General features: G+C 42.3%; 2 protein-coding genes and 1 pseudogene across 2 annotated transcripts; all 3 read left to right on the top strand.

The window, feature by feature from the left end:
• Positions 1 to 778: 778 nt before the first annotated feature.
• On the top strand, positions 779 to 4,672 carry LOC133468694 (trace amine-associated receptor 1-like). Its single transcript, XM_061754900.1, has 4 exons — positions 779 to 805; positions 1,489 to 1,548; positions 2,139 to 2,162; positions 2,277 to 4,672. Exons 1-4 carry the CDS (start codon positions 779 to 781, stop codon positions 3,273 to 3,275), a joined length of 1,110 nt encoding a protein of 369 aa, XP_061610884.1. The 3' UTR covers positions 3,276 to 4,672.
• An 8,547-nt stretch (positions 4,673 to 13,219) lies between these two features.
• Positions 13,220 to 15,431, top strand: LOC133468367 (trace amine-associated receptor 1-like). Its single transcript, XM_061754191.1, has 2 exons — positions 13,220 to 13,269; positions 13,384 to 15,431. The coding sequence occupies exon 2, from the start codon at positions 13,396 to 13,398 to the stop codon at positions 14,392 to 14,394; it is 999 nt and encodes a 332-aa protein (XP_061610175.1). The 5' UTR covers positions 13,220 to 13,269; positions 13,384 to 13,395; the 3' UTR covers positions 14,395 to 15,431.
• Positions 15,432 to 19,789: 4,358 nt separating this feature from the next.
• On the top strand, positions 19,790 to 22,941 carry LOC133468695 (trace amine-associated receptor 1-like; annotated as a pseudogene).
• Positions 22,942 to 24,509: the final 1,568 nt, after the last annotated feature.

The raw sequence follows: 24,509 nt of genomic DNA on the forward strand, positions 1-24,509 counted from the left end.
GGGTCTCTGAGGCGGGCACCCCTATCTCTGGGGTTGAGGTCACCAAGGTGGTTAAAAAGGCCCCGGGAGTGGATGAGATTCGCCCAGAGTTCCTGAAGGCTCTGGATGTTGTAGGGCTGTCCTGGTTGACACGCCTCTGCAACATCGCGTGGACATCGGGGACAGTGCATCTGGGTGGTGGTCCCCCTTTTTAAGAAGGGGGACCGTAGGGTGTGTTCCAACTACAGGAGAAGCACACTCCTCAGCCTCCATGGTAAGGTCAATTTAGGGGTGCTGGAGAGAAGGGTCCGTCAGGAGGTCGAATCCCAGATACAGGAGGAGCAGTGTGGTTTTCGTCCTGGCCGTGGAACAGTGGACAACCTTCTTCACCTTCGAGGGTGCATGGGAGTTCGCCCAACCAGTCTACATGTGTTTTGTGGACTTGCCGAAGGCGTTCGACCGTGTCCCTCGGGGAGTCCTGTGGGGAGTGCTAGTTTCCGGTTTGGTGGCCTCAGTTTTGCATCTCTGCTTTTTGCAGATGATGTGGTTCTGTTGGCTTCATCAAGCCGTGATCTCCAACTCTCACTGGAGTGGTTCGCAGCCGAGTCTGAAGCGGCTGGGATGAGAATCAGCACCTCCAAATCTGAGACCATGGTCCTCGGTTGGAAAAGGGTGGAGTGCCCTTTCCAGGTCGGGGATGAGATCCTACCCCAAGTTCAAATATTTTGGGGTCTTGTTCACGACTGAGGGAAGAATGGAACGGGAGATCGACAGGCGGATCGGTGCAGCGTCTGTAGTAATGCAGATTTTGTATCAGTCAGTTGTGGTGAAGAAGGAGCTAAGCCGAAAGGCGAAGCTCTCTATTTACCGGTCGATCTACATTCCTAACCTCCCCTATGGTCATGAGCCGTTGGTCGTGACCGAAAGAACAAGATCCTGGATACAAGCGGCTGAAATGAGTTTACTCTGCAGGGTGTCTGGGCTCTCCCTTAGAGATAAGGTGAGAAGCTCAGTCATCCGGGAGGAGCTCAGAGTAGAGCCGCTGCTCCTCCGCATTGAGAGGAGCCAGATGAGGTGGCTCGGGCATCTGTTTAGGAAGTCTCCAGGACGCCTCCCTGGTGAGGTGTTCCGGGCATGTCCCACCAGGAGGAGACCCCGGGGACGCCCCAGGACACGCTGGAAAGACTACGTCTCTTGGCTGGCCTGGGAACGCCCCGGGATCACCTCGGAAGAGCTGGAGGAAGTGGCTGTGGAGAGGGAAGTCTGGGCTTCCCTGCTGACGCTGCTGCCCCCGCGACCTGACCTCGGATAAGCGGAAGAAAATGGATTGAATAATACCAGCATATCATTTTAGATTTAGTTGGGCCACAATATTAATGAGATCACGAAGAAATGGACAAGCCATGTTGGCTTCAGGTGGGAGGAGATTGTTAGAAAGTCAGGATTTATCATGCATAACCTGCTCGTGAGCAGGTTTGGTTCATTGAGTCTGCTATCGTGGTGACTGAGACGGAATTTCTTTTACCTGGCTTGTTGAAACCGATTGATCAGGCTTTCCCTCATCTCAGGGTCAACTTTCTCGGGTTTTCACACAACCTGCTTGGTGGAATACCCTGCAGTTTTTGAATTTTTTTTACAAATGCAAGTAAAACCTGTCGGCTCATGTTTCCCTCGTGCCTGTTTGCTATTATTTTTGCCAGTATCTGCCCCTTTAGTGACAACGATAATATTTGGCCCATGCCAAGAGAAAAGTATTGTTTTGAGTACTTTTGATCATGAACAAAATAAAACTTTCACCAGAGTTTGACACCTCAAAAATATGGATCTAATGGATGGATCACTATAGTATGCCTTAGATTTCCCACAGTGGGATACGATAAAGAGATGAAGCAGTACAGTATGTGCTTCATAAAACATGACGTTTGCCTTTTTCCATAGCAACGTTTGTGCTTTTAGATATTATTCAAAGAAACTCTATGCAAAAAATAAAATAAATCTCATAGTAGAGAAAAATGTTGACTTAAAATATCAGAGATGTTTCTAGAAACCTCAAAACAGCCCTATGATGTCATCAAAAAACCTGCGCTGTGATTGGATAGAATATCCGCCTTAAATATAATAATGATGCAGGGACTCAAATGTCTTGTGCACATGAGTGAGAGCAACACTGCTGCACTTACAAGGTAACCTTATTTGTTTGCATGAACATTGATGTTGTCTATGTGCTAGTTGAACTGTATGTTTAATCTATGATGCTTTTCATGATCAATGGCTTTTAATGAAACATTTTTTCACAGGAATCCCGAAGAATGGAATCAGAGATGACCAACATTCTGAGTTACATCCATCCTTGCTATGTATTAGATAATACATCTTACACATTTACAAGTAATCCTTCGAAGATATGTGTTGCACTTTATGTTTTTCTTGGCTTATTATCTATTTGTACAATATGCGGAAACCTCCTTGTAGTCATCACTATTATTTACTTCAAACAGCTCCACACGCCAACAAACTATCTCATTCTGTCTTTAGCTGTGGCCGATTTGTTTGTCGGAATTTTGGTGTTTCCTTTCAGTATGGCCTTCACCGTCTTCTCCTGTTGGCATCATGACGGGCTGTTTTGTAAAATACGAGGTTGTTTTGATGTCATACTAAGCACAGCTTCAATTTTAAACCTCTGTTGTATTTCCATTGACAGATATTACGCCGTGTGCAAGCCTCTGACCTACAAAAGTAAAATAAATTATCATGTTATCGGCATCATGATATTGGTAAACTGGGGTGTTTCTGCACTAATAGGAATTGGAATAACAGTAGCAGGATTTAATCAAGGGAAATGTGAAGAGAGATGTTTAATTGATGCATTAATTTCGACCACTTTGGGATGTATATTTTCCTTTTATATCCCAGTTATCATTATGCTTAGTATCTACTTGAGGATTTTCCTTGTTGCACAGAGACAAGTACGCAGCATCCAGAGTACATGTCAGAGTACAATGTCACGAGCAACTGTCAGTAAGATGGAGACAAAAGCTACCAAAACTCTAGCAATTGTTATGGGAATTTTTATTTTATGTTGGACACCATACTTCATTTTTTTGATCTTTCAGCCTTTAACATTTGATGTTACTCCAGTCGCCGTGATTGAAACACTAAATTGGCTTACACTTTCTAATTCAATGCTGAATCCTTTGATTTATGCTTTCTTTTATAGCTGGTTCAGGGCGGCTTTTAGATTGATCATTACTGGAAAAATATTTCAAGGCAATTTTACGAAGACAAAACTCTTTTGATTTTTTTCATAGTTATTTGGATGTTTTTGTAATTCTCAATGAATGTTTAAATGTGAAGAAAGAGGCTTAATGGATGCACTAATTCTCCATTTTCATTTTATATCCCAGTTAACATGCTTAGTATTTACACAGAGAGATGTACACTGCATACAGAGAACACCATGTAAGGGTACAACATCAGGATCAACTGTCAATAAGATGGAGACAAAAGTCACCAAAACTTGCTATTGTTTTGGGAGTTTTTATTTTATGTTGGACATCATACTTCATTTGTATCAGCTTCCAGCTGCCCTCTGATGAAGAAACCATCTGCCTCGACCAGTTGAGTTGATGTCGAGTGATAAGAGAGCGGGGACAGAGGGCAGAGGGAGAGACAGAAAAGATGGATGGATCGCAGCAGGAGTAAGGAAGAATGTGTACTGGCTGATGGGAAAGGTTTGTGTATGGCGGCTGCATGTCTGTAAATGTCATTTGTTTTTTTAATGGGGAGTCTGTTTTTCAACAGTTCATTGGAATGTCTATTTTTACTCAAATGTACTGGAGAGCTGAAATCTTACAGTTTTCTTTTCATGTCGTAACCTCTTTTTGTTGTTGTTATTGTTTGTGTAATGCAGTTGCTGAATATTTAAATTATTATTCATTATACTTATAATGTGTCAAGAGAAGATCCAATGTACACTCTGCTGTGTATTTTGTGTTGGTTGGTGTTATGTTTTGTGTCTTACATTTGTAAAGCACCCTCTAACCACACCTACCACAATCACATCCAGCCTACTACATGTCTACTGTACATACAGTATGCACCATACTTTTTTTACCAACATTTATTTATTTATTAATATGCCTGTTCTGACTCCAATCATAGTAAAAATGCACCTTGACAATTTTAGCACTTTTGAGTAAAAGGCGTGTTTCTCCAAAATAACACCCTCTTTAATCACTTTTATAAAAGATAACTGATGGGGATAGTAAATGGAATGTCCCACACAACTCACACATCATTTTTTTAACATCACACAAGCATAATATGATATCGATGGCTAATGTAATGTAAAATGTTAAAACCAGTTGGCAGTATCAAATATTTGAGGAAAGTGGAGAGAAATCCACCAAAAGTCTTCTTTTCTTATATGATGGTTCCTATTGTACCTGACTCCTTGCCTTTTTTTTTTTTTTTTTTTTTTTTTTTTCTCAACCATTGTTCCACTACCCTTCGTTAGTTACTGTTATTAAAGCATTATTTCTAGTGTGCGTTGAAAATGATGACTGGAAAAATATTCAGATATACTGTATATATTGATATATGTATGATATGATACATATTGCGTTAGATTAATGCATACTGTTTATGTTGCTTTCCCTGTAGAATAAACAATAATAAATTCTTAAAGGGACAGTGAAGTTTCTGTTTTGTTTCTAAATACATAAAATATGTTTGAAAGTGCTGAAAACATGTGCAAAGACTGAGAACTATTTAGTACTGAATTGTTTGTTTCAAGATCTAAAACTAAGGCTGGCCGAAAAACCAGTCCTGGTCACTATTACTGGCACCCCTTAATTTTTTGCAAAACCTGTATAATATCTTCAGACATATATGGAAACGTACCAAACCTATATCATCAGAATCTTTTAATTGGAGGTCCAAAGTAATATAAATTTAACAGATTATTTTTTTTTTCAACTTGGAAAAAAAAAAAGAAAACAGCTTGTGCAGCAATATTAGCGCCCGTCCTTAATATTGAGTTGCACACCCTTTGGCAGCATTGACACCCTCCAAATGTTTCTTGTATCCATCTAATAAGCTTTTTGCACTTCTCAGGTGGCATTTTCTCCCACTCTTCCCTTGCAGTTTATTCAAGCTCTTGAACATTTGCAGGGTTCTTTTCTCCAATGGCAGATTTACGCTCCCCCCAAAGATTTTCAATTGGATTGAGATCAGAACTCATTGCTGGCCATTTTAAAACAGTCTTTTTTTTTCCCTTTTCAACCATTCCTGTGTGGTTTCGGTATTGGTCTTGCTGGAGGACCCATGATCTTTGTTCGCCTCAAACAAAGTTTTCTTCCACTGAGTAAGACATTTCACTCAAAAATCCATCCATCCATCCATTTTCTTTACCGCTTCTCCTCACTAGGGTCTCGGGCTGCTGGAGCCTATCCCAGCCATCATCGGGCAGGAGGCGGGGTACACCCTGAAATGGTTCCCAGCCAATCGCAGGGCACATACAAACAAACAACCTGTCATGAACTGAACAGAGGATAGGACCCAAAAATGCACGACTCCAAAACAAATGGACAGTTTCCAAAAAGAGAGCTTTAATAGACGGGCATAGGTCGGTACACAGGCAGGCAATCCAAGAAAGGCAACAGTATCCAAAAACATGAGGCAAAGAGGTAAGGTCGATAATCGGAACAGGGTCAAATCTTACTGTGAGTCTGTGACGTGGAAACAAGGAATGCTGGAACGCGACGACAAGGTACAACGAACTGGCAACGAGACGGAATGAGACACGAGGTTAAATACAATAGGTAATTAGGGTGAACGAGGCACAGGTGGTGAAGATGCTCACAGGAGCAGGTGTGTGTGAAACAGGGGGGGAAGACAAAACCCGGAACACACACACATGACAGTACCCCCACCTTAACGGCCTGCCCTGGGGCCCCTGGATGCACAACGTGGAAGTCCCGAATGAGCGAATCATCCATGATAAACGCAGACGGCACCCATGAATGTTCCTCAGACCCATAGCCCTCCCTGTCCACCAGATATTGAAACCCCCTCCGACGAGACGACAACAGCCGCTTCACAGAGAAGACAGGGCCCCCATCCACAAACCGGGAGGGAGGAGGGGGCCTGGAAGGTGGGACCAGAGGGGACTCCCGGGCTGGCTTGAGTAGGTTGACGTGAAAAGCAGGGTGGACCCGCACCGACCTTGGGAGCCTCAGCTTCACGGTGACAGGGTTGATGATCTTTGTGATGGGGAAGGGCCCAACGAACCTGGGAGCGAGCTTCTTGGACTCCACCCGGAATGGAATATGTTTGGTCGAGAGCCAAACTCACTGACCCATTTTGTAGTTCGGGGCCGGTGTCCTCCGACGGTCAGCAGCGGCTTTGTAGGACCGTCCCTGGCGCAGCAGCATCTGGCGGGCTCGCTCCCAGGTCCTCCTGCAGCGTCTCACCAAGGTCAATGCCGCTTGAACTGTGGACTCTGGGGCTATGGCAGGAAACAGAGATGGTTGGTAACCATGCACAATGTAAAAAGGCGATAAACCAGTGGGTGCAGAGGGGAGAGTATTGTGAGAGAACTCGAACCAAACCAGTTTCTGAGACCAGGATTGTGGAGCCCAGTCTCCAGGTCCTGATTCAGCCTCTCGGTTTGTCCGTTGGTTTCAGGATGAAACCCAGATGACAGACTGACAGTAGCACCTATGAGATTGCAAAACTCCTTCCAAAATTGCGAAATGAATTGGGGACCCCTATCAGACACCACATTCTTGGGGAAACCATGGAACTTGAAAACCTGATTAATCATCAACTCGGCAGTGCCTTTAGCTGAGGGGAGTTTTGGAAGTGCAATGAAGTGTGCCATCTTAGAGAAGCCGTCAACAACTGTAAGAATGGTGGTATTGCCTTTAGAGGCCGGTAATCCTGTCACAAAGTCTACCAAAATGTCTGACCAAGGACGTTGTGGTATTGGCAGGGGTCGCAACTCCCCAGAAGGACGTTGATGAGAGGGCTTGTTAGCAGCACATACCTGGCAAGCATTGATGTAATCGATAACATCCCTCCTAACATTAGGCCACCAAAAGCGCTGTTCGACCACTGATTGCGTCTTGGCAATGCCTGGGTGACATACAGTTCGGTTCGTGTGAGCCCAGTGGATGACTCTTCCCCTTAAGGTCGGAACCACATAAAGCCTGTTTTCAGGGCAATCTTCAGGGCTAGGAGTGTTTTTCAGAGCCCCTTTAACCGCAGTTTCAATGTCCCAAACAAAAGCGGAAATGAAACATGACTTGGGCAAAATAGTCTTAGGGTCGGACAAAGAATTCTCTTCGGAGAAAATACGTGACAAAGCATAAGGCTTACCATTTTTAGAACCAGGTCGGTAGGATAACGTGAAATTAAATCTAGTGAAGAACAGAGCCCATCTAGCCTGCCTCGCATTTAATCTTTTAGCAGTTTTAATATACTCAAGGTTCTTGTGATCTGTCCATACTAAAAACGGAGTCTGTGCCCCCTCTAGCCAGTGCCTCCACTACATCAAAGCCACCTTGACTGCCAGCAGTTCACGGTCACCAATGTCATAATTTTTTTCAGCTGGGGTCAGTTTTTTGGAGAGAAATGCACAAGGATGTAATTTATCATCCTTGAGAGATTTCTGGGAGAGCACTGCTCCTATTCCGGCATCAGACGCATCGACTTCTACCACAAACTGCTGTTTGAGATCTGGCAAAGTAAGGATGAGAGCGGAGGTAAAGCTCGATTTAAGTTTTTGAAAAGCTGCCTGACAAAGCGGATTCCATACAAAAGGTTTGTGTGGCGAGGTAAGATCATGCAAAGGAGAGGCTATAGAACTAAAATTTCTGATGAAATTTCTGTCGAAGTTTGCGAACCTTAAGAACCTTTGTACATCTTTGCGTGACGTGGGAGTAGGCCAATTAATAACTGCATCGACTTTGCAAGGGTCCATTTTGACTTCACCTTGAGCCAGGACGAAACCCAGAAAAGAAACGGACGCCTTGTGGAACTCACATTTCTCAGCCTTGACATATAGTCGATTCTGCAGTAACTGCTGCAAAACAGAGCGGACATGAATAATGTGAGTCTCCTCATCCGGGGAGAATATCAAAATGTCGTCCAAATAGACAAAAACAAACATTCAACATGTGACGCAGGACATCATTGACAAGGTTTTGGAAAACAGCTGGAGCGTTAGTAAGCCCAAAAGGCATTACCAAATACTCATAATGTCCCGTTGGTGTGTTGAATGCTGTTTTCCATTCATCCCCCTCCCTTATCCTGACTAGATGATATGCATTTCTTAAGTCCAGTTTGGTGAAAATCTTGGCTCCCTCCAGGAACTCAAAGGCGGTGGAGATGAGAGGAAGAGGGTACCTGTTTTTTACAGTGATCTCGTTGAGCCCCCGGTAATCGATACAGGGTCGCAGGGTCTTGTCTTTCATGTCCACAAAGAAAAATCCTGCTCTGGCAGGGGATGAAGATGGGCGAATGATCCCGGCTGCCAGTGATTCTTCCACATACTCCTTCATGGCCTTGTGTTCTGGCCCTGAAAGAGAGAACAACCTCCCTCGTGGGGGTGTGGTTCCAGGCAGCAAGTCAACAGCACAGTCATAAGGTCTGTGGGGTGGATGGGATTTGGCCTTGGACTTGGAAAAAAACGTCTTTAATATCCTGGTAACAGGTGGGCACTGGAGATAAATCAGGATCCCCAGATGGGGTCTGTGGATTGTCCTTAGAAACATAGCCCTGAACATCACATGGCGGCTTGAAACAGTTCCGGGCGCAATTGCTGCCCCATGACATAACCTGCCCAGAGGACCAGTCAATGTGGGGGTTATGTAATTTCAACCATGGGTTACCTAAGATAAGGTCATGATTCATGGCATCAAAAACATGAAAACTAATGCGTTCCGAGTAAGAATCATGAAATGTCAATGTGAGTGTTTGGGTGCGGTGAGTGATCTTGCCCATAAAACTGCCGCTTGCAGCATAGGTGTTGCGGTGGCGTTTTATTTGAAAGGTTCTAAGGTGCATACGTCTAACGAGGAGGGAGTTAAGTAAGTTAGCGTCAGAACCAGAGTCAATTAATACAGGTGTACAGGTGACGCAGCCCTCCGCCGATCTCCATCCAGCTCGTGATCCAAAAGCCTCTTGTCGATTTTTACAGCGAGAGCGATGAGAGTTTCCAAGTCGGTCGGCAGGTCTCGCGGGACTAAATGATCCTTGAAAAAAGGCATCGAGTAGCGCCCGATTATTCCAATAACTCTCAGCTGCTAGAATGGGAAACTCAATCGCGTAATCTGACACCCTGCGCTTGCCTTGTTGTAAGGTGACAAGGGAGCGAGTTTCCTCACGATCTGGAGTGGAAAATGTAAAAATTTGCTCCATAGTCTTTACAATAAAAGCCCATGAATAACACGCGGCGGAATTGCGGCTCCATTCAGCAGTAGCCCACGCCTCCGCACGACCAGTCAGGTGGGAAATGACGAAAGCGATTTTTGCCCGCTCGGTGGGAAATGCAGCTGCCTGCAGCTCAAAGTAGAGTTCGCACTGCGTGATGAACGGCTTAATGTTCCCAGAATCTCCAGAGAACCTCTCCGGTAGAGAGAGCTGTGGGCAGACAGCAGCGGAGGTGGCAGGTGGCTGCATGGTGACTGCTTCACATGGAAATACCGTGGCGGTATTGGGCGTGGTGCCAACTGGTTCCTTCTCTTGAATAATTTTCAAAAGAAGTTCAAACTGCGAGGCCACCTGTCTCATCATATTCTCCTGATGCTTTGACAGTCCCAGTAGATGAAGGTGGAGAGCAGCAAGCTGCTCATCCTGCTTCGAGAGGCGTTGACCCTGCGCTTGAAGGGCTTTGCGCACCGGGTCTGAGTCTGCTGGGTCCATGTTATGGCCAGTTCGTTCTGTCATGAACTGAACAGAGGATAGGACCCAAAAATGCACGACTCCAAAACAAATGGACAGTTTCCAAAAAGAGAGGTTAAATAGACGGGCATTGGTCGGTACACAGGCAGGCAGTCCAAGAAAGGCAACAGTATCCAAAAACATGAGGCAAACAGGCAAGGTCGATAATCGGAACAGGGTCAAATCTTACTGTGAGTCTGTGACGTGGAAACAAGGAATGCTGGAACGCGATGACAAGTTACAACGAACTGGCAACGAGAGGGAATGAGACACGAGGTTAAATACAATAGGTAATTAGGGTGAACGAGGCACAGGTGGTGAAGATGCTCACAGGACCAGGTGTGTGTGAAACAGGGGGGAAGACAAATCCCGGAACACACACACATGACACAACCATTCACACTCACATTCACACCTACGGGCAATTTAGAGTCGTCAATTAACCTACCATGCATGTTTTTGGGATGTGGGAGGAAACCGGAGTGCCCGGAGAAAACCCACACAGGCACGGGGAGAACATGCAAACTCCACACTGGCGGGGCCGGGGATTGAACCCCAGTCCTCGTAACTGTGAGGCAGATGCTCTAACCAGTCGTCCACCGTGCTGCCCACTCTAAAATCTCTTGACAATTTTCTGATTTCATGATACCTGAGATACAGTCAAGGCCTGTAGTACCAGATAAAGCAAAGCAGCCCATCAGCATTATGGATCCTCCACCATGCTTGACTGTTGGCAGGGTGTCCTTTTCGTTAAAGGTTTCATTGCACCGTCTGTAAACATGCTGTTTTATGTGCTCGGGTTGGTCATTTCTGGCACAGGGCCGATTCGATACGTATCTAGATACACAGGTAGCAATTCAATTAAAAAATTATATCTTTAAGGGCGGAATGATTCGATTCAGGATGGGAGCGATACGATTCTCGATTCAATTCGATGGAGATAAAATGTGATACTTAACCTTTGCACATGTGCTAATCATAAAGAACCTTGACTTGACTTAACCCAATTCTATAAGATATTTGTCTAACCTTATTTTCAAACATTTACAATAAAAGACCACTTAACCATGAGCATTGTTGCTTTATGGCACTGTAAAACATAAAAAAAAAAAAAAAAACATTATTAATTAATAAAAAAAAGTTATTATTGAAATAGATCACAACAATACAACAATTAATTTTGAAGATTTCCTCTCCACAAACTCTGCACAAACAATATTTACAGAGCCACTGGGGGTCTCGCACATCATGTCAGAGTCTGGGGTCTCTGGGGTTGAGGACACCAAGGTGGTTAAAAAGGCCCCGGGAGTGGATGAGATTCGCCCAGAGTTCCTAAAGGCTCTGGATGTTGTAGGGCTGTCCTGGTTGACACACCTCTGCAACATCGCGTGGACATCGGGGATAGTGCCTCTGGGTGGTGGTCCCCCTTTTTAAGAAGGGGGACCGTAGGGTGTGTTCCAACTTCAGGGGAAGCACACTCCTCAGCCTCCATGATAAGGTCAATTTAGGGGTGCTGGAGAGAAGAGTCCGTCAGGAGGTCGAATTCCAGATACAGGAGGAGCAGTGTGGTTTTCGTCCTGGCCGTGGAACAGTGGACAACCTTCTTCACCTTCGAGGGTGCATGGGAGTTCGCCCAACCAGTCTACATGTGTTTTGTGGACTTGGCGAAGACGTTCGACCGTGTCCCTGGGGGAGTCCTGTGGGGGGTGCTTCGGGAGTATGGGGTACCGAACCCCCTGATACGGGTTGTTCGGTCCCTGTACGACCGGTGTCAGAGTTTGGTCCTCATTGCCGGCAGTAAGTCGGAATAGTTTCCGGTTTGGTGGCCTCAGTTTTGCATCTCTGCTTTTTGCAGATGATGTGGTTCTGTTGGCTTCATCAAGCCGTGATCTCCAACTCTCACTGGAGTGGTTCGCAGCCGAGTGTGAAGCGGCTGGGATGAGAATGAGCAGCTCCAAATCTGAGACCATGGTCCTCGGTTGGAAAAGAGTGGAGTGCCCTCTCCAGGTCGGAGATGAGATCCTACCCCAAGTTCAAATATTTTGGGGTCTTGTTCACGAGTGAGGGAAGAATGGAACGGGAGATCAACAGGCGGATCGGTGCAGCGTCTGTAGTAATGCAGATTTTGTATCAGTCAGTTGTGGTGAAGAAGGAGCTAAGCCGAAAGGCGAAGCTCTCTATTTACCGGTCGATCTACATTCCTTTCCTCACCTATGGTCATGAGCCGTGGGTCGTGACCAAAAGAACAAGATCCCGGATACAAGCGGCCGAAATGAGTTTACCCTGCAGGGTGTCCGGGCTCTCCCTTAGAGATAAGGTGAGAAGCTCAGTCATCCGGGAGGAGCTCAGAGTAGAGCCGCTGCTCCTCCGCATTGAGAGGAGCCAGATGAGGTGGCTCGGGCATCTGTTTAGGAAGTCTCCAGGACGCCTCCCTGGTGAGGTGTTCCGGGCATGTCCCACCAGGAGGAGACCCCGGGGACGCCCCAGGACACGCTGGAAAGACTACGTCTCTTGGCTGGCCTGGGAACGCCCCGGGATCACCTCGGAAGAGCTGGAGGAAGTGGCTGTGGAGAGGGAAGTCTGGGCTTCCCTGCTGACGCTGCTGCCCCAGCGACCTGACCTCGGATAAGCGGAAGAAAATGGATTGAATAATACCAGCATATCATTTTAGATTTAGTTGGGCCACAATATTAATGAGATCACGGAGAAATGGACGAGCCATGTTGGCTTCAGGTGGGAGGAGATTGTTAGAAAGTCAGGATTTATCATGCATAACCTGCAGTTTTTTAATTTTTTTACAAATGCAAATGAAACCTGTCGGCTCATGTTTCCCTCGTGCCTGTTTGCTATTATTATTGCCAGTATCTGCCCCTTTAGTGACAACGATAATATTTGGCCCATGCCAAGAGAAAAGTATTGTTTTGAGTACTTTTGATCATGAACAAAATAAAACTTTCACCAGAGTTTGACACCTCAAAAATATGGATGTAATGGATGGATCACTATAGTATGCCTTAGATTTCCCACAGTGGGATACGATAAAGAGATGAAGCAGTACAGTATGTGCTTCATAAAACATGACGTTTGCCTTTTTCCATAGCAACGTTTGTGCTTTTAGATATTATTCAAAGAAACTCTATGCAAAAAATAAAATAAATCTCGTAGTAGAGAAAAATGTTGACTTAAAATATCAGAGATGTTTCTAGAAACCTCAAAACAGCCCTATGATGTCATCAAAAAACCTGCGCTGTGATTGGATAGAATATCCGCCTTAAATATAATAATGATGCAGGGACTCAAATGTCTTGTGCACATGAGTGAGAGCAACACTGCTGCACTTACAAGGTAACCTTATTTGTTTGCATGAACATTGATGTTGTCTATGTGCTAGTTGAACTGTATGTTTAATCTATGATGCTTTTCATGATCAATGGCTTTTAATGAAACATTTATTCACAGGAATCCCGAAGAATGGAATCAGAGATGACCAACATTCTGGGTTACATCCATCCTTGCTATGTATTAGATAATACATCTTACACATTTACAAGTAATCCTTCGAAGATATGTGTTGCACTTTATGTTTTTCTTGGCTTATTATCTATTTGTACAATATGCGGAAACCTCCTTGTAGTCATCACTATTATTTACTTCAAACAGCTCCACATGCCAACAAACTATCTCATTCTGTCTTTAGCTGTGGCCGATTTGTTTGTCGGAATTTTGGTGTTTCCTTTCAGTATGGCCTTCACTGTCTTCTCCTGTTGGCATCATGAAGGGCTGTTTTGTAAAATACGAGGTTGTTTTGATGTCACACTGAGCACAGCTTCAATTTTAAACCTCTGTTGTATTTCCATTGACAGATATTACGCCGTGTGCCAGCCTCTGACCTACAAAAGTAAAATAAATTATCGTGTTATCGGCATCATGATATTGGTAAGCTGGGGTGTTTCTGCACTAATAGGAATTGGAATAACAGTAGCAGGATTTAATCAAGGGAAATGTGAAGAGAGATGTTTCATTGATGCACTAATTTCGACCACTGTGGCATGTATATTTTCCTTTTATATCCCAGTTATCATTATGCTTAGTATCTACTTGAGGATTTTCCTTGTTGCACAGAGACAAGTACGCAGCATCCAGAGTACATGTCAGAGTACAATGTCACGAGCAACTGTCAGTAAGATGGAGACAAAAGCTACCAAAACTCTAGCAATTGTTATGGGAATTTTTATTTTATGTTGGACACCATACTTCATTTGCATCATCTTTCAGCCTTTAACATTTGATGTTACTCCAATCGCCGTGATTGAAACACTAAATTGGCTTGCACTTTCTAATTCAATGCTGAATCCTTTGATTTATGCTTTCTTTTATAGCTGGTTCAGGGCGGCTTTTAGATTGATCATTACTGGAAAAATATTTCAAGGCGATTTTACTAAGACAAAACTCTTTGATTTTTTTTCATAGTTATTTGGATATTTTTGTCATTCTCAATGAATGTTTAAATGTGAAGAAAGAGGCTTCATGGATGCACAAATTTTGACCACTCCGGCATCTACATTTTTATTTTATATCCCAGTTAACATGCTTAGTATTTACACAGAGAGATGTACACTGCATACAGAGAACACCATGTAAGCGTACAACATCAGGATCAACTGTCAATAAGATGGAGACAAAAGTCACCAAAACTTGCTATTGTTTTGGGAGTTTTTATTTTATGTTGGACATCATACTTCATTTGTATCAGCTTCCAGCTGCCCTCTGATGAAGAAACCATCTGCCTCGACCAGTTGAGTTGATGTCGAGTGATAAGAGAGCGGGGACAGAGGGCAGAGGGAGAGACAGAAAAGATGGATGGATCGCAGCAGGAGTAAGGAAGAATGTGTACTGGCTGATGGGAAAGGTTTGTGTATGGCGGCTGCATGTCTGTAAATGTCATTTGTTTTTTTAATGGGGAGTCTGTTTTTCAACAGTTCATTGGAATGTCTATTTTTACTCAAATGTACTGGAGAGCTGAAATCTTACAGTTTTCTTTTCATGTCGTAACCTCTTTTTGTTGTTGTTATTGTTTGTGTAATGCAGTTGCTGAATATTTAAATTATTATTCATTATACTTATAATGTGTCAAGAGAAAATCCAATGTACACTCTGCTGTGTATTTTGTGTTGGTTGGTGTTATGTTTTGTGTCTTACATTTGTAAAGCACCCTCTAACCACACCTACCGAAATCACATCTAGCCTACTACATGTCCACTATACATACAGTATGCACCATACTTTTTTACCAACATTTATTTATTTATGAATATGCCTGTTCTAACTCCAATCATAGTAAAAATGCAGGAAGGTGGAGAGAAATCCACCAAAAGTCTTCTTTTCTTAGATGATGGTTCCTATTGTACCTGACTCCTTGCCTTTTTTTTTTTTTCAACCATTGTTCCACTACCCTTCGTTAGTTACTGTTATTAAAGCATTATTTCTAGTGTGCTTTGAAAATGATGACTGGAAAAATATTCAGATATACTGTATATATTGATATATGTATGATATGATACATATTGCGTTAGATTGAATTGATGCATACTGTTTATGTTGCTTTCCTTGTAGAATAAAAAATTTGAATTTCTGAGTATAATAAAGTAGTGTGTTGTCAATACACTGTTTTTATATCCCATCATTAAGTGTAGTAAAATCTTAAAGGGACAGTAAAGTTTCTGTTTTGTTTCGAAATACATAAAATATGTTTGAAAGTGCTGAAAACATGTGCAACGACTGAGAACCATTTAGTACTGATTTGTTTGTTTCAAGATCTAAAACTAAGGCTGGCCGAAAAACTCATGCCAGTCCTGGTCACTATTACTGGCACCCCTTAATTTTTTGCAAAACCTGTATAATATCTTCAGGCATAAATGGAAATGTACCAAACTTATATCATCAGAATTCAAATTTAACAAAAAAACATTTTTTTCAACTTAGAAAGAAAAAAAATAAAACAGCATGTGCAGCAATATTGGCACCCGTCCTTAATATTGAGTTGCACACCCTTTGGCAGCATTGACACCCTCCAAATGTTTCTTGTATCCATCTAATAAGCTTTTTGCACTTCTCAGGTGGCATTTTCTCCCACTCTTCCCTTGCAGTTTATTCAACCTCTTGAACATTTGCAGCGTTCTTTTCTCCAATGGCAAATTTCCGCTCCCCCCAAAGATTTTCAATTGGATTGAGATCAGGACTCATTGCTGGCCATTTTAAAAAAGTCATTTTTTTTCCCTTTTCAACCATTCCTGTGTGGTTTCGGTCTTGGTCTTGCTGGAGGACCCATGATCTTTGTTCGCCTCAAACAAAGTTTTCTTCCACTGAGTAAGACATTTCACTTTAAAACATCCATCCATCCATTTTCTGAGCCGCTTCTCCTCACGAGGGTTTGCGAGTGTGCTGGAGACAATCCCAGCTAACATCGGGCAGGAGGCGGGGTACACCCTGAACTGGTTGCCAGCCAATCGCAGGGCACATACAAACAAACAACCATTCGCACTCACATTCACACCTACGGGCAATTTAGAGTCTCAAATTAATGCATCTTTTTGAGATGTGGGAGGAAACCGGAGTGCCCGGAGAAAACCCACGCAGGCACGGGAAGAACATGCAAACTCCACACAGGCGGGGCCTCAGAACCCCGGTCCTCAGAACTGCATTTTAAAAAAAGACTGTTTTAAAATGCTGGCCATTTTAAAACAGTCTTTTTTTTTTCCTTTTCAACCATTCCTATGTGGTTTCGGTATTGGTCTTGCTGGAGGACCCATGATCTTTGTTCACCTCAAACAAAGTTTTCTTACACTGGGTAAGACATTTCACACTAAAATCCATCCATCCATCCATTTTCTTTACCGCTTCTCCTCACTAGGGTCTCGGGCTGCTGGAGCCTATCCCAGCTATCATCGGGCAGGAGGTACACCCTGAACTGGTTGCCACCCAATCGCAGGGCACATACAAACAAACAACCATTCACACTCACATTCACACCTACGGGCAATTTAGAGTTGTCAATTAACCTACCATCCATGTTTTTGAGATGTGGGAGGAAACCGGAGTGCCCAGAGAAAACCCACGCAGGCACGGGGAGAACATGCAAACTCCACACTGGCGGGGCCGGGGATTGAACCCCATGTCCTCAGAACTGTGAGGCAGACGCTCTAACCAGTCGTCCACCGTGCTGCCCACTCTAAAATCTCTTGATAATTTTCCGATTTAATGATACCTGTGATATAGTCAAGGCCTGTAGTACCAGATATAGCAAAGCAGCCCATCAGCATTATGGATCCTCCACCATGCTTGACTGTTGGCAGGGTGTCCTTTTCCTTAAAGGTTTCATTGTACCGTCTATAAACATACTATTTGTGTGCTAGGGTTGGTCATTTCTGGCACAGGACCAATTCGATACGTATCTAGATACACAAGTAGCGATTCAATTAAAAAATTATATCTTTAAGGGCGGAATGATTCGATTCAGGATGGGAGCGATACGATTCTCGATTCGATTCGATGGCGATAAAATGTGATACTTAACCTTTGCACATGTGCTAATCCTAAAGAACCTTGGCTTGACTTAACCCAATTCTATAAGATGATATTTGTCTTAACCATGAGCATTGCTGCTTTATGCCGAGTGTGAAGCGGCTAGGATGAGAATCAGGGATAAATAGATGAAGATACATTATTTCTTGTAAATAAATCATTTTTGAGCAATTCAGTGAAATGTTATAGGTTGCCCGTAGGTGTGAATGTGATTGCGAATAGCTGCTTGTTTCTATGTTCCCTGCGTTTGGCTGGCAACCAGTTCAGGGTGTACCCCGCCTCCCCCCCGATGATGGCTGGAATAGGCTCCGGCACGCCCGCAACCCTTATGAGGATAAGCGGCTCAGAAAATGGATAGATGGATGGGTTTGTGACACATTATTTATTAATGTTCTTTTTACATGACACATTATAAATGAAGGTACACGTTGTTTTTCACAATTATTTTTTTAAATACCCAAATTGTTTGGCCTTTAAAAAAAAAACACATCTAACTTCAAAACTTTTTTTTTTCAATAAATTGCATGATATTTGAGTACAATATTTTTTACTGTTAAAAAAAATGAGGACGCTGTTCTCTTTCTGACAAACATGGAGCCAAATACACATTAACAGATTTTGTTTCATGTTGATATGCAAGCTCACCCATTTGTCCAAGAAATAACTTCCATTCATTCATTTTCGGCTACCTTCACACTGCAGGGCATGATGCCCAAGTCAGATGTTTTGTTCAAAATCTCATCTTTTTATGTCGTCTTCACGATTACAAAAGCAAATGTGACTTCTACTCTGGACAGAATGGGTCCATAACCTCACACGCATGCGCACAAAAAAGGACATCACATTGTGCATGCACGAGGTGCCATGTTTACGGGAGTAATTACGGCCCCTAGCGTATGTCTCGTCATGCCGCATTTACAATCAGCATGTTGTACAACCGGAGCCAACATTTTCTTATATTTGTCAGTTCTAAAGCATCTTCTTTTCGCCACTGTTTTCTGCTCTTTCGACTTCTGCTTTTTGTCGCATGTCTGTTTTATCCAACAATTGTGACACTTGTTGCTTTAGATAAGCGCGACTTGCACGTCCATATTGCACTCGCATCAGACAGATTTCCGATTATATAGCCACATATGAAAGGCAATATTCACACTGCAAGTCAATTTTGATTTTTTTGCTTAATCTGTGATGTATCTGATTTATTTTTCATGTCAATGTGAACAGTATAATTCGATATTTTTCATATTCAACCCAGGTCTCTTTCATGTGTGGATATAAATCTGGCAATCTGGCACGTTTACTCATGGTTACTCATTCAATTGTTACAGTAATATAGCCTATTAATACCACTTGCAGGCCAAGCATCATATGATTGTTAATGGGACACATGCTGCGTAAACTGCGAAACATGCGACATGCGATCATACTGGTATTGATAAGGGAACCGACTGGACATGTGGCGAATGATTCCAAGGAATCGTTAGTGATAGATTCAAATCTCTACACTGCACTGGACTGGGTTAACAAATTCTTCTCCCCCCTTGACTTTCAGACCTGAAATCTATGTTTAGTCAGCAGCATGATAGTAGATACAAAGCAGCTAGGATGGTTGGCACTATTTTAGTATAGTTCGTATTGGGTCTGAGTGGTTTATACATCCACCTTACAGTTTTGAGGCGGTGTCTCCGAAACCAGGCTACTGTATGTAGAGTTTCTGTATTCACCAGGTGCTTGCGTTTGTTTTCACCGGGCACTCCGGTTTTCCCAAAACATATTAGGTTAACTCCAAATTGTACCTCGCCTCTTGCCCAAAGTCAGCTGGAAAAGGCTCTAGTTCACCCGCGACAATAGTGGGATCGCAATTTTATTTTAATTATGGAGACGAAGGCATAAAAATAACTCTTATTTTGTAGAGTACAACCACATCTTATTTGGTTGGCTCATGTCCGTCTTTTTGATTCACATACAAACACACATGCATGATGCAAACGTCTAAGAGGGCAAAAAAATTACAAAAGTTGGGACTTCAGGGTCTTCATAGCTGCCTTCAGCCATACATCTGGTTAAATGTATACGATCTATCAAAACATAGTCTACAAGCATTTGTAACCCATCATTCTGTGTTATTGTTTAGGAATTGCTTTGCACAATATACAACAATGTACCACAAACACTGTCCATTCTGGTTCAGGCTTTATCCATTTTGCGTGATCTAATATAACAGTTTAACCAGACATGAAAGAAACCGAAGTTCATTTCTCTCCAAAAAAGGATGCAAGTGACCATGGTTAAGTTCATCAGCATAGGTAAAAACATGCATTCCATGCATAGACTTGCACTAAAAGAACCAATCCAAAGACCCCCAAGTCAACCACAGCCTATGACATCAAATTATTAAATTGTTTATTTTGATTCTACTGTCACTGATGGTGTAGTGGTACACTCGCCTGACTTTGGTGCGGGCAGCGTGGGTTCAGTTCCCACTCAGTGACGGTGTGAATGTGAGTACGAATGGTTGTCCGTGTCTATATGTGCCCTGCGACTGACTGGCGACCAGTTCAGGGTGTTGTCCGCCTTTCGCCCAAAGTCCGCTGGGATAGGCTCCGGCGCCCTGCGACCCTAACCAGGATAAGCGGTTTTGAAAATGGATGGAAAATGGAAAAAATGGATTTTGATTCTACTGTCAGTAGTTGTAATTATGTTGTTTTTGTGAAACAATAAAAACAGACATGGATGAGTCGTCCATCATGCATCATCTGAATTTGCATTACATCTACATCTAATTGTATTAATGAGATGTGGATTTATAAATAGCTACTGTAGATGACACACTACTATGGGCAGGCACCACTGATTGAAGAACTACTACTATTATATACAACAAAAATAATCGGTAAGAGAATAGAAACAAGTCGACAAGTGATAAAAAGTATTATTTATTCATTAAATGGTAATGAGTTATTCTAGTGTTTTGTTTTAGCTGCAATCTATTTTAACGCAATTATGTTTCAAATGCTGATATTGTGGATCATTATTGCAGAAATCTTGAAGCACGGAACTGGAATTGATCCACAATGGTACCGATGGTATTAATGTCATACATCCTTGTTATGAGTCATCCAATTTATCTTTAACATTTACAAGTGACCCTTCTGTAATCTGTATTTTAATGTATTGTGTCCTTGCTTTTTTGTCCGTTTCTACAATATGTGGAAATCTTCTTGTAATAATCTCTGTTCTATACTTCAAACAGCTTCAGACTCCTAGTAACTATTTTATTCTGTCTTTGTCTTTGGCTGACCTCCTTGTTGCGATTTTAGTCTTTCCTTTCAGTATGGCTTTTACTGTGACCTCATGTCTTCATCACGAGAATTTGATCTGTAAAATCCGAGACATTTTTGACGTGTCACTGTGCACATCATCAATTCTGAATCTATGATGCATTTCCATTGACAGATATTATGCTGTGTGTCAACCTTTAGCATATAAATCAAAAATAACTGTTCAAGTAGCTCTGACTATGATTCAAGTGTGCTGGGCTGAAGGCTGTTATGATTGGACTCAGTGTTATAGTCGGAGGATTCAGCCAAGGGACATGTGAGGAAATGTGCTCTGTTACTGTTATTTTATCAAACATTATGGGAGCTGTTTCATTTTTTTACCTACCTGCAATCATGAGCTGCATCGACTTGAAGATTTTCATTGAAGCTCAGAAGCAAGTGAACAGCATCCAGAGCTCCAACTCTGTGAGTAAGGTGGAGAGGAAAACGACCAAAACTCTGGCTATTGTTATGGGAGTGTTTTTATTATTGATGTCTCGTTACTTTTTTGGTGTAGTCTTTCAGCCACTCTTCTCTCATCCCTCGATTCCTGTGATTGAAACTTTGAACTGGCTCACATTATCTAATCCAATGCTGAATCCATTTATTTATGCTTTCTTTTACAACTGGTTCCGGATGGTTCTTTCCCTCTTTGGCCCGGAGTACACGACGTCCACAATTTCCAAAAACAATTTGAAATGTGGACTCGTCGGACCACTTCGATGAGCTCGAGCCCAGAGAAGCCGGCAGCGTTTCTGGGTGTTGTTGATAAATGGCTTTTGCTTTGCATAGCAGAGTTTCAAGTTGCCCTTACGAATGTAGCGCCGAACTGTATTTACTGACACTGATTTTCTGAAGTGTTCCTGAGCCCATATGGTGATATCCTGTCCACATTGATGTCGGTTTTTGATGCAGTGCCACCTGAGGGATCGAAGGTCACGGGCATTCGATGTTGGTTTTCGGCCGTGCCGCTTACATGCAGTGATTTTTCCAGATTCTCTGAACCTTTTGATGATATTATGGACCGTAGATGATGAAATCCCTAAATTCCTTGCAATTGTACGTTGAGGAACATTGTCCTTAAACTGTTCGACTATTTTCTCATGCACTTGTTCACAAAGAGGTGAACCTCGCCCCATATTTGCTTGTGAATGACTGAGCAATTCAGGGAAGCTCCTTTTAGACCCAATCATGGCACCCACCTGTTCCCAATGAGCCTCTTCATCTCTGGGATGTTCCAAACAGGTGTTTGATGAGCATTCCTCAACTTTCTCAGTCTTTTGGAATGTGTTGCAGCCATAAAACTCAAAGTTAATGATTATTTGCTAAAAACAATAAAGCTTATCAGTTTGAACATTAAATATCTTGTCTTTGTAGTGTATTGTGTGTGTGGGGGGGGTGTGCGCGTGCATGTGTGTGTTTGAAACCATGTTCTGTAATTTCTCCTTCTTCCCTTCAGTTTTATAAACTTGTCTTTTAAAAAAATCCAATTAATTATGAGAAATTAAATTATTTTATGGAAAAACAAACAAATATTTTATGAAGTTTGTGTCATGCCAACTAGTATAGCACCAAGGTAATTTGTAGTGAGACACTTAAATACAATTTCACCTTAGATAGGCCAAGAAGCGCAATCATTCATTGCACAATAAGTCAATACTGGTTTAGTAATAGCAATAGGTCTGTGTTGTTATCTATAAGAATATGTTACAATTCAAATACTGAAATAACTGAGTCAGGATCAATGGTAATTTTAAACAGTTCACTATTGAACCGTTTTCAAATATTTTCTCTTGAATCCTGTTGGAATTAACATAGTGTCTACAAATCAGTCTTTCCACTCAATATGCATATTGCATTTTAAAATCTCTGTGCAAATTTTAGAAATTGTCCTTGTACTGACTCGCTGGAACATGAGTGGCAATACTAACTCCTTTTTTCCCCAAGTTTAGAACTCACTAAAATGTACAGCCCCTGGATGTTGCTGCCCTCTATTGTTTTCTCAAAGACCGTGCAACCTACCTACATTGATGTCAAAAATAAAGATGCAGGTCACAATCAGATTTTAAGACTTGTTGATAACTTTCACTCCGATTTTTGTTTTCTTAGTGAATAATGCATTCTTTGACAACATCCAAATGCAGTTGTGTATACGCATGAAAAGTGGGTGGAGATTGTAGGTATTGGAGGTGCTGGAGGGAAACGTGGAATTGGTTGCAAGGCCAAACAAAAGACGACAGCGTAATACCCCCAAAATATCACTAAATACATCCATCCATTTTCTGAGCCGCTTCTCCTCACTAGGGTCGCGGGCGTGCTGGAGCCTATCCCAGCTGTCATCGGGTAGGAGGCGGGGTACACCCTGAACTGGTTGCCAGCCAATCGCAGGGCACATACATACAAACAACCATCCGCACTCACATTCACACAGGCAATTTAGAGTCTCCAATTAATGCATGTTTTTTTGGGGGATGTGGGAGGAAACCGGAGTGCCCGGAGAAAACCCACGCAGGCACGGGGAGAACATGCAAACTCCACACAGGCGGGGCCGGGGATTGAACCCGGGTCCTCAGAACTGTGAGGCTGACGCTCTAACCAGTCGTCCACCGTGCCGCCTCACTAAATACAACCTATGATAAAAATTAAACAAACCAGACATCCAACATGTTATTCATATTACCAGTGCTGGGGAGTGACTAATTACATGTAACGAGATTAATGTAATTACTGATTTGATGTAATTGTAATGTATGTAATTGTAAAAAAAAAAAAAAAATGTAATTAAATTACAATTGCTTTTGGAAATTTCCACGAATAATATTTCAGTTATATCTGAAAAATAGCCACAAAAGCTCAGATTTTTTTTCATTTCACTTTTTCTTTCGAAGTGATTGGCTCTCTGTTGTCATGTGCTAGTCTGCTGTAGTTCAAACATGACATTTTTCCAAAGATGACCTCATCATGTGGTGCAGTTAATAGATTACCTGATATTTTGAAAAGGTTAGAGCAGTGATTTCCAACCTTTATGGAGCCAAGGCACATATTTTACAATTGAAAAATCTTACAGCACACCAACAAACAAAAATGTCACAAAAAGTGGATACATTACTGTATGTACTTCCTGCCATCTAATAGAAGAGCATTTATTTCTTCTGTCTGTCACTATGCCACATGGGCATAAATAGATGAAGATACATTATTTCTTGTAAATAAATCATTTTTGAGCAATTCAGTGAAATTTTATAGTTTCCCATGGCACACTTGAAGAGCACTCACGGCGCACTAATGTGCCCCGGGCACACAGGTTGAGAATCACTGGGTGAGAGTCAGTCACATTTTTTTTGATGTACTTACATTTCACCATATTTTGTCATCAGTTTATTATGTGTGTAGAGAACAAATATGTGGTTAATTCCAAAATAATGATTACGGTTTTAACCACTTTTTTTCAGAGGAAAAATCCAAGGCTCCTGTTATAATGCATTTATTCCAAATTAAGAAAAGTAATCCAAATGTAATCAAGTGTAGTTAGTTATATTACTTTGAGAAAGTAATTGAATTAGTTTCACTACTACTGCATTTTCAACACGGTAACTTGTAACTGTAGTTGCAACTACATTTCTAAAGTCATCTCAGCACTGCATATTACACATAAAGATAAGCTTGAATGATTTTGGGTTTCGT

The sequence above is a fragment of the Phyllopteryx taeniolatus genome, chromosome 18 (genome assembly GCF_024500385.1).
Source record: "Phyllopteryx taeniolatus isolate TA_2022b chromosome 18, UOR_Ptae_1.2, whole genome shotgun sequence".
In the NCBI taxonomy this organism is placed as follows: Eukaryota; Metazoa; Chordata; class Actinopteri; order Syngnathiformes; family Syngnathidae; genus Phyllopteryx; species Phyllopteryx taeniolatus.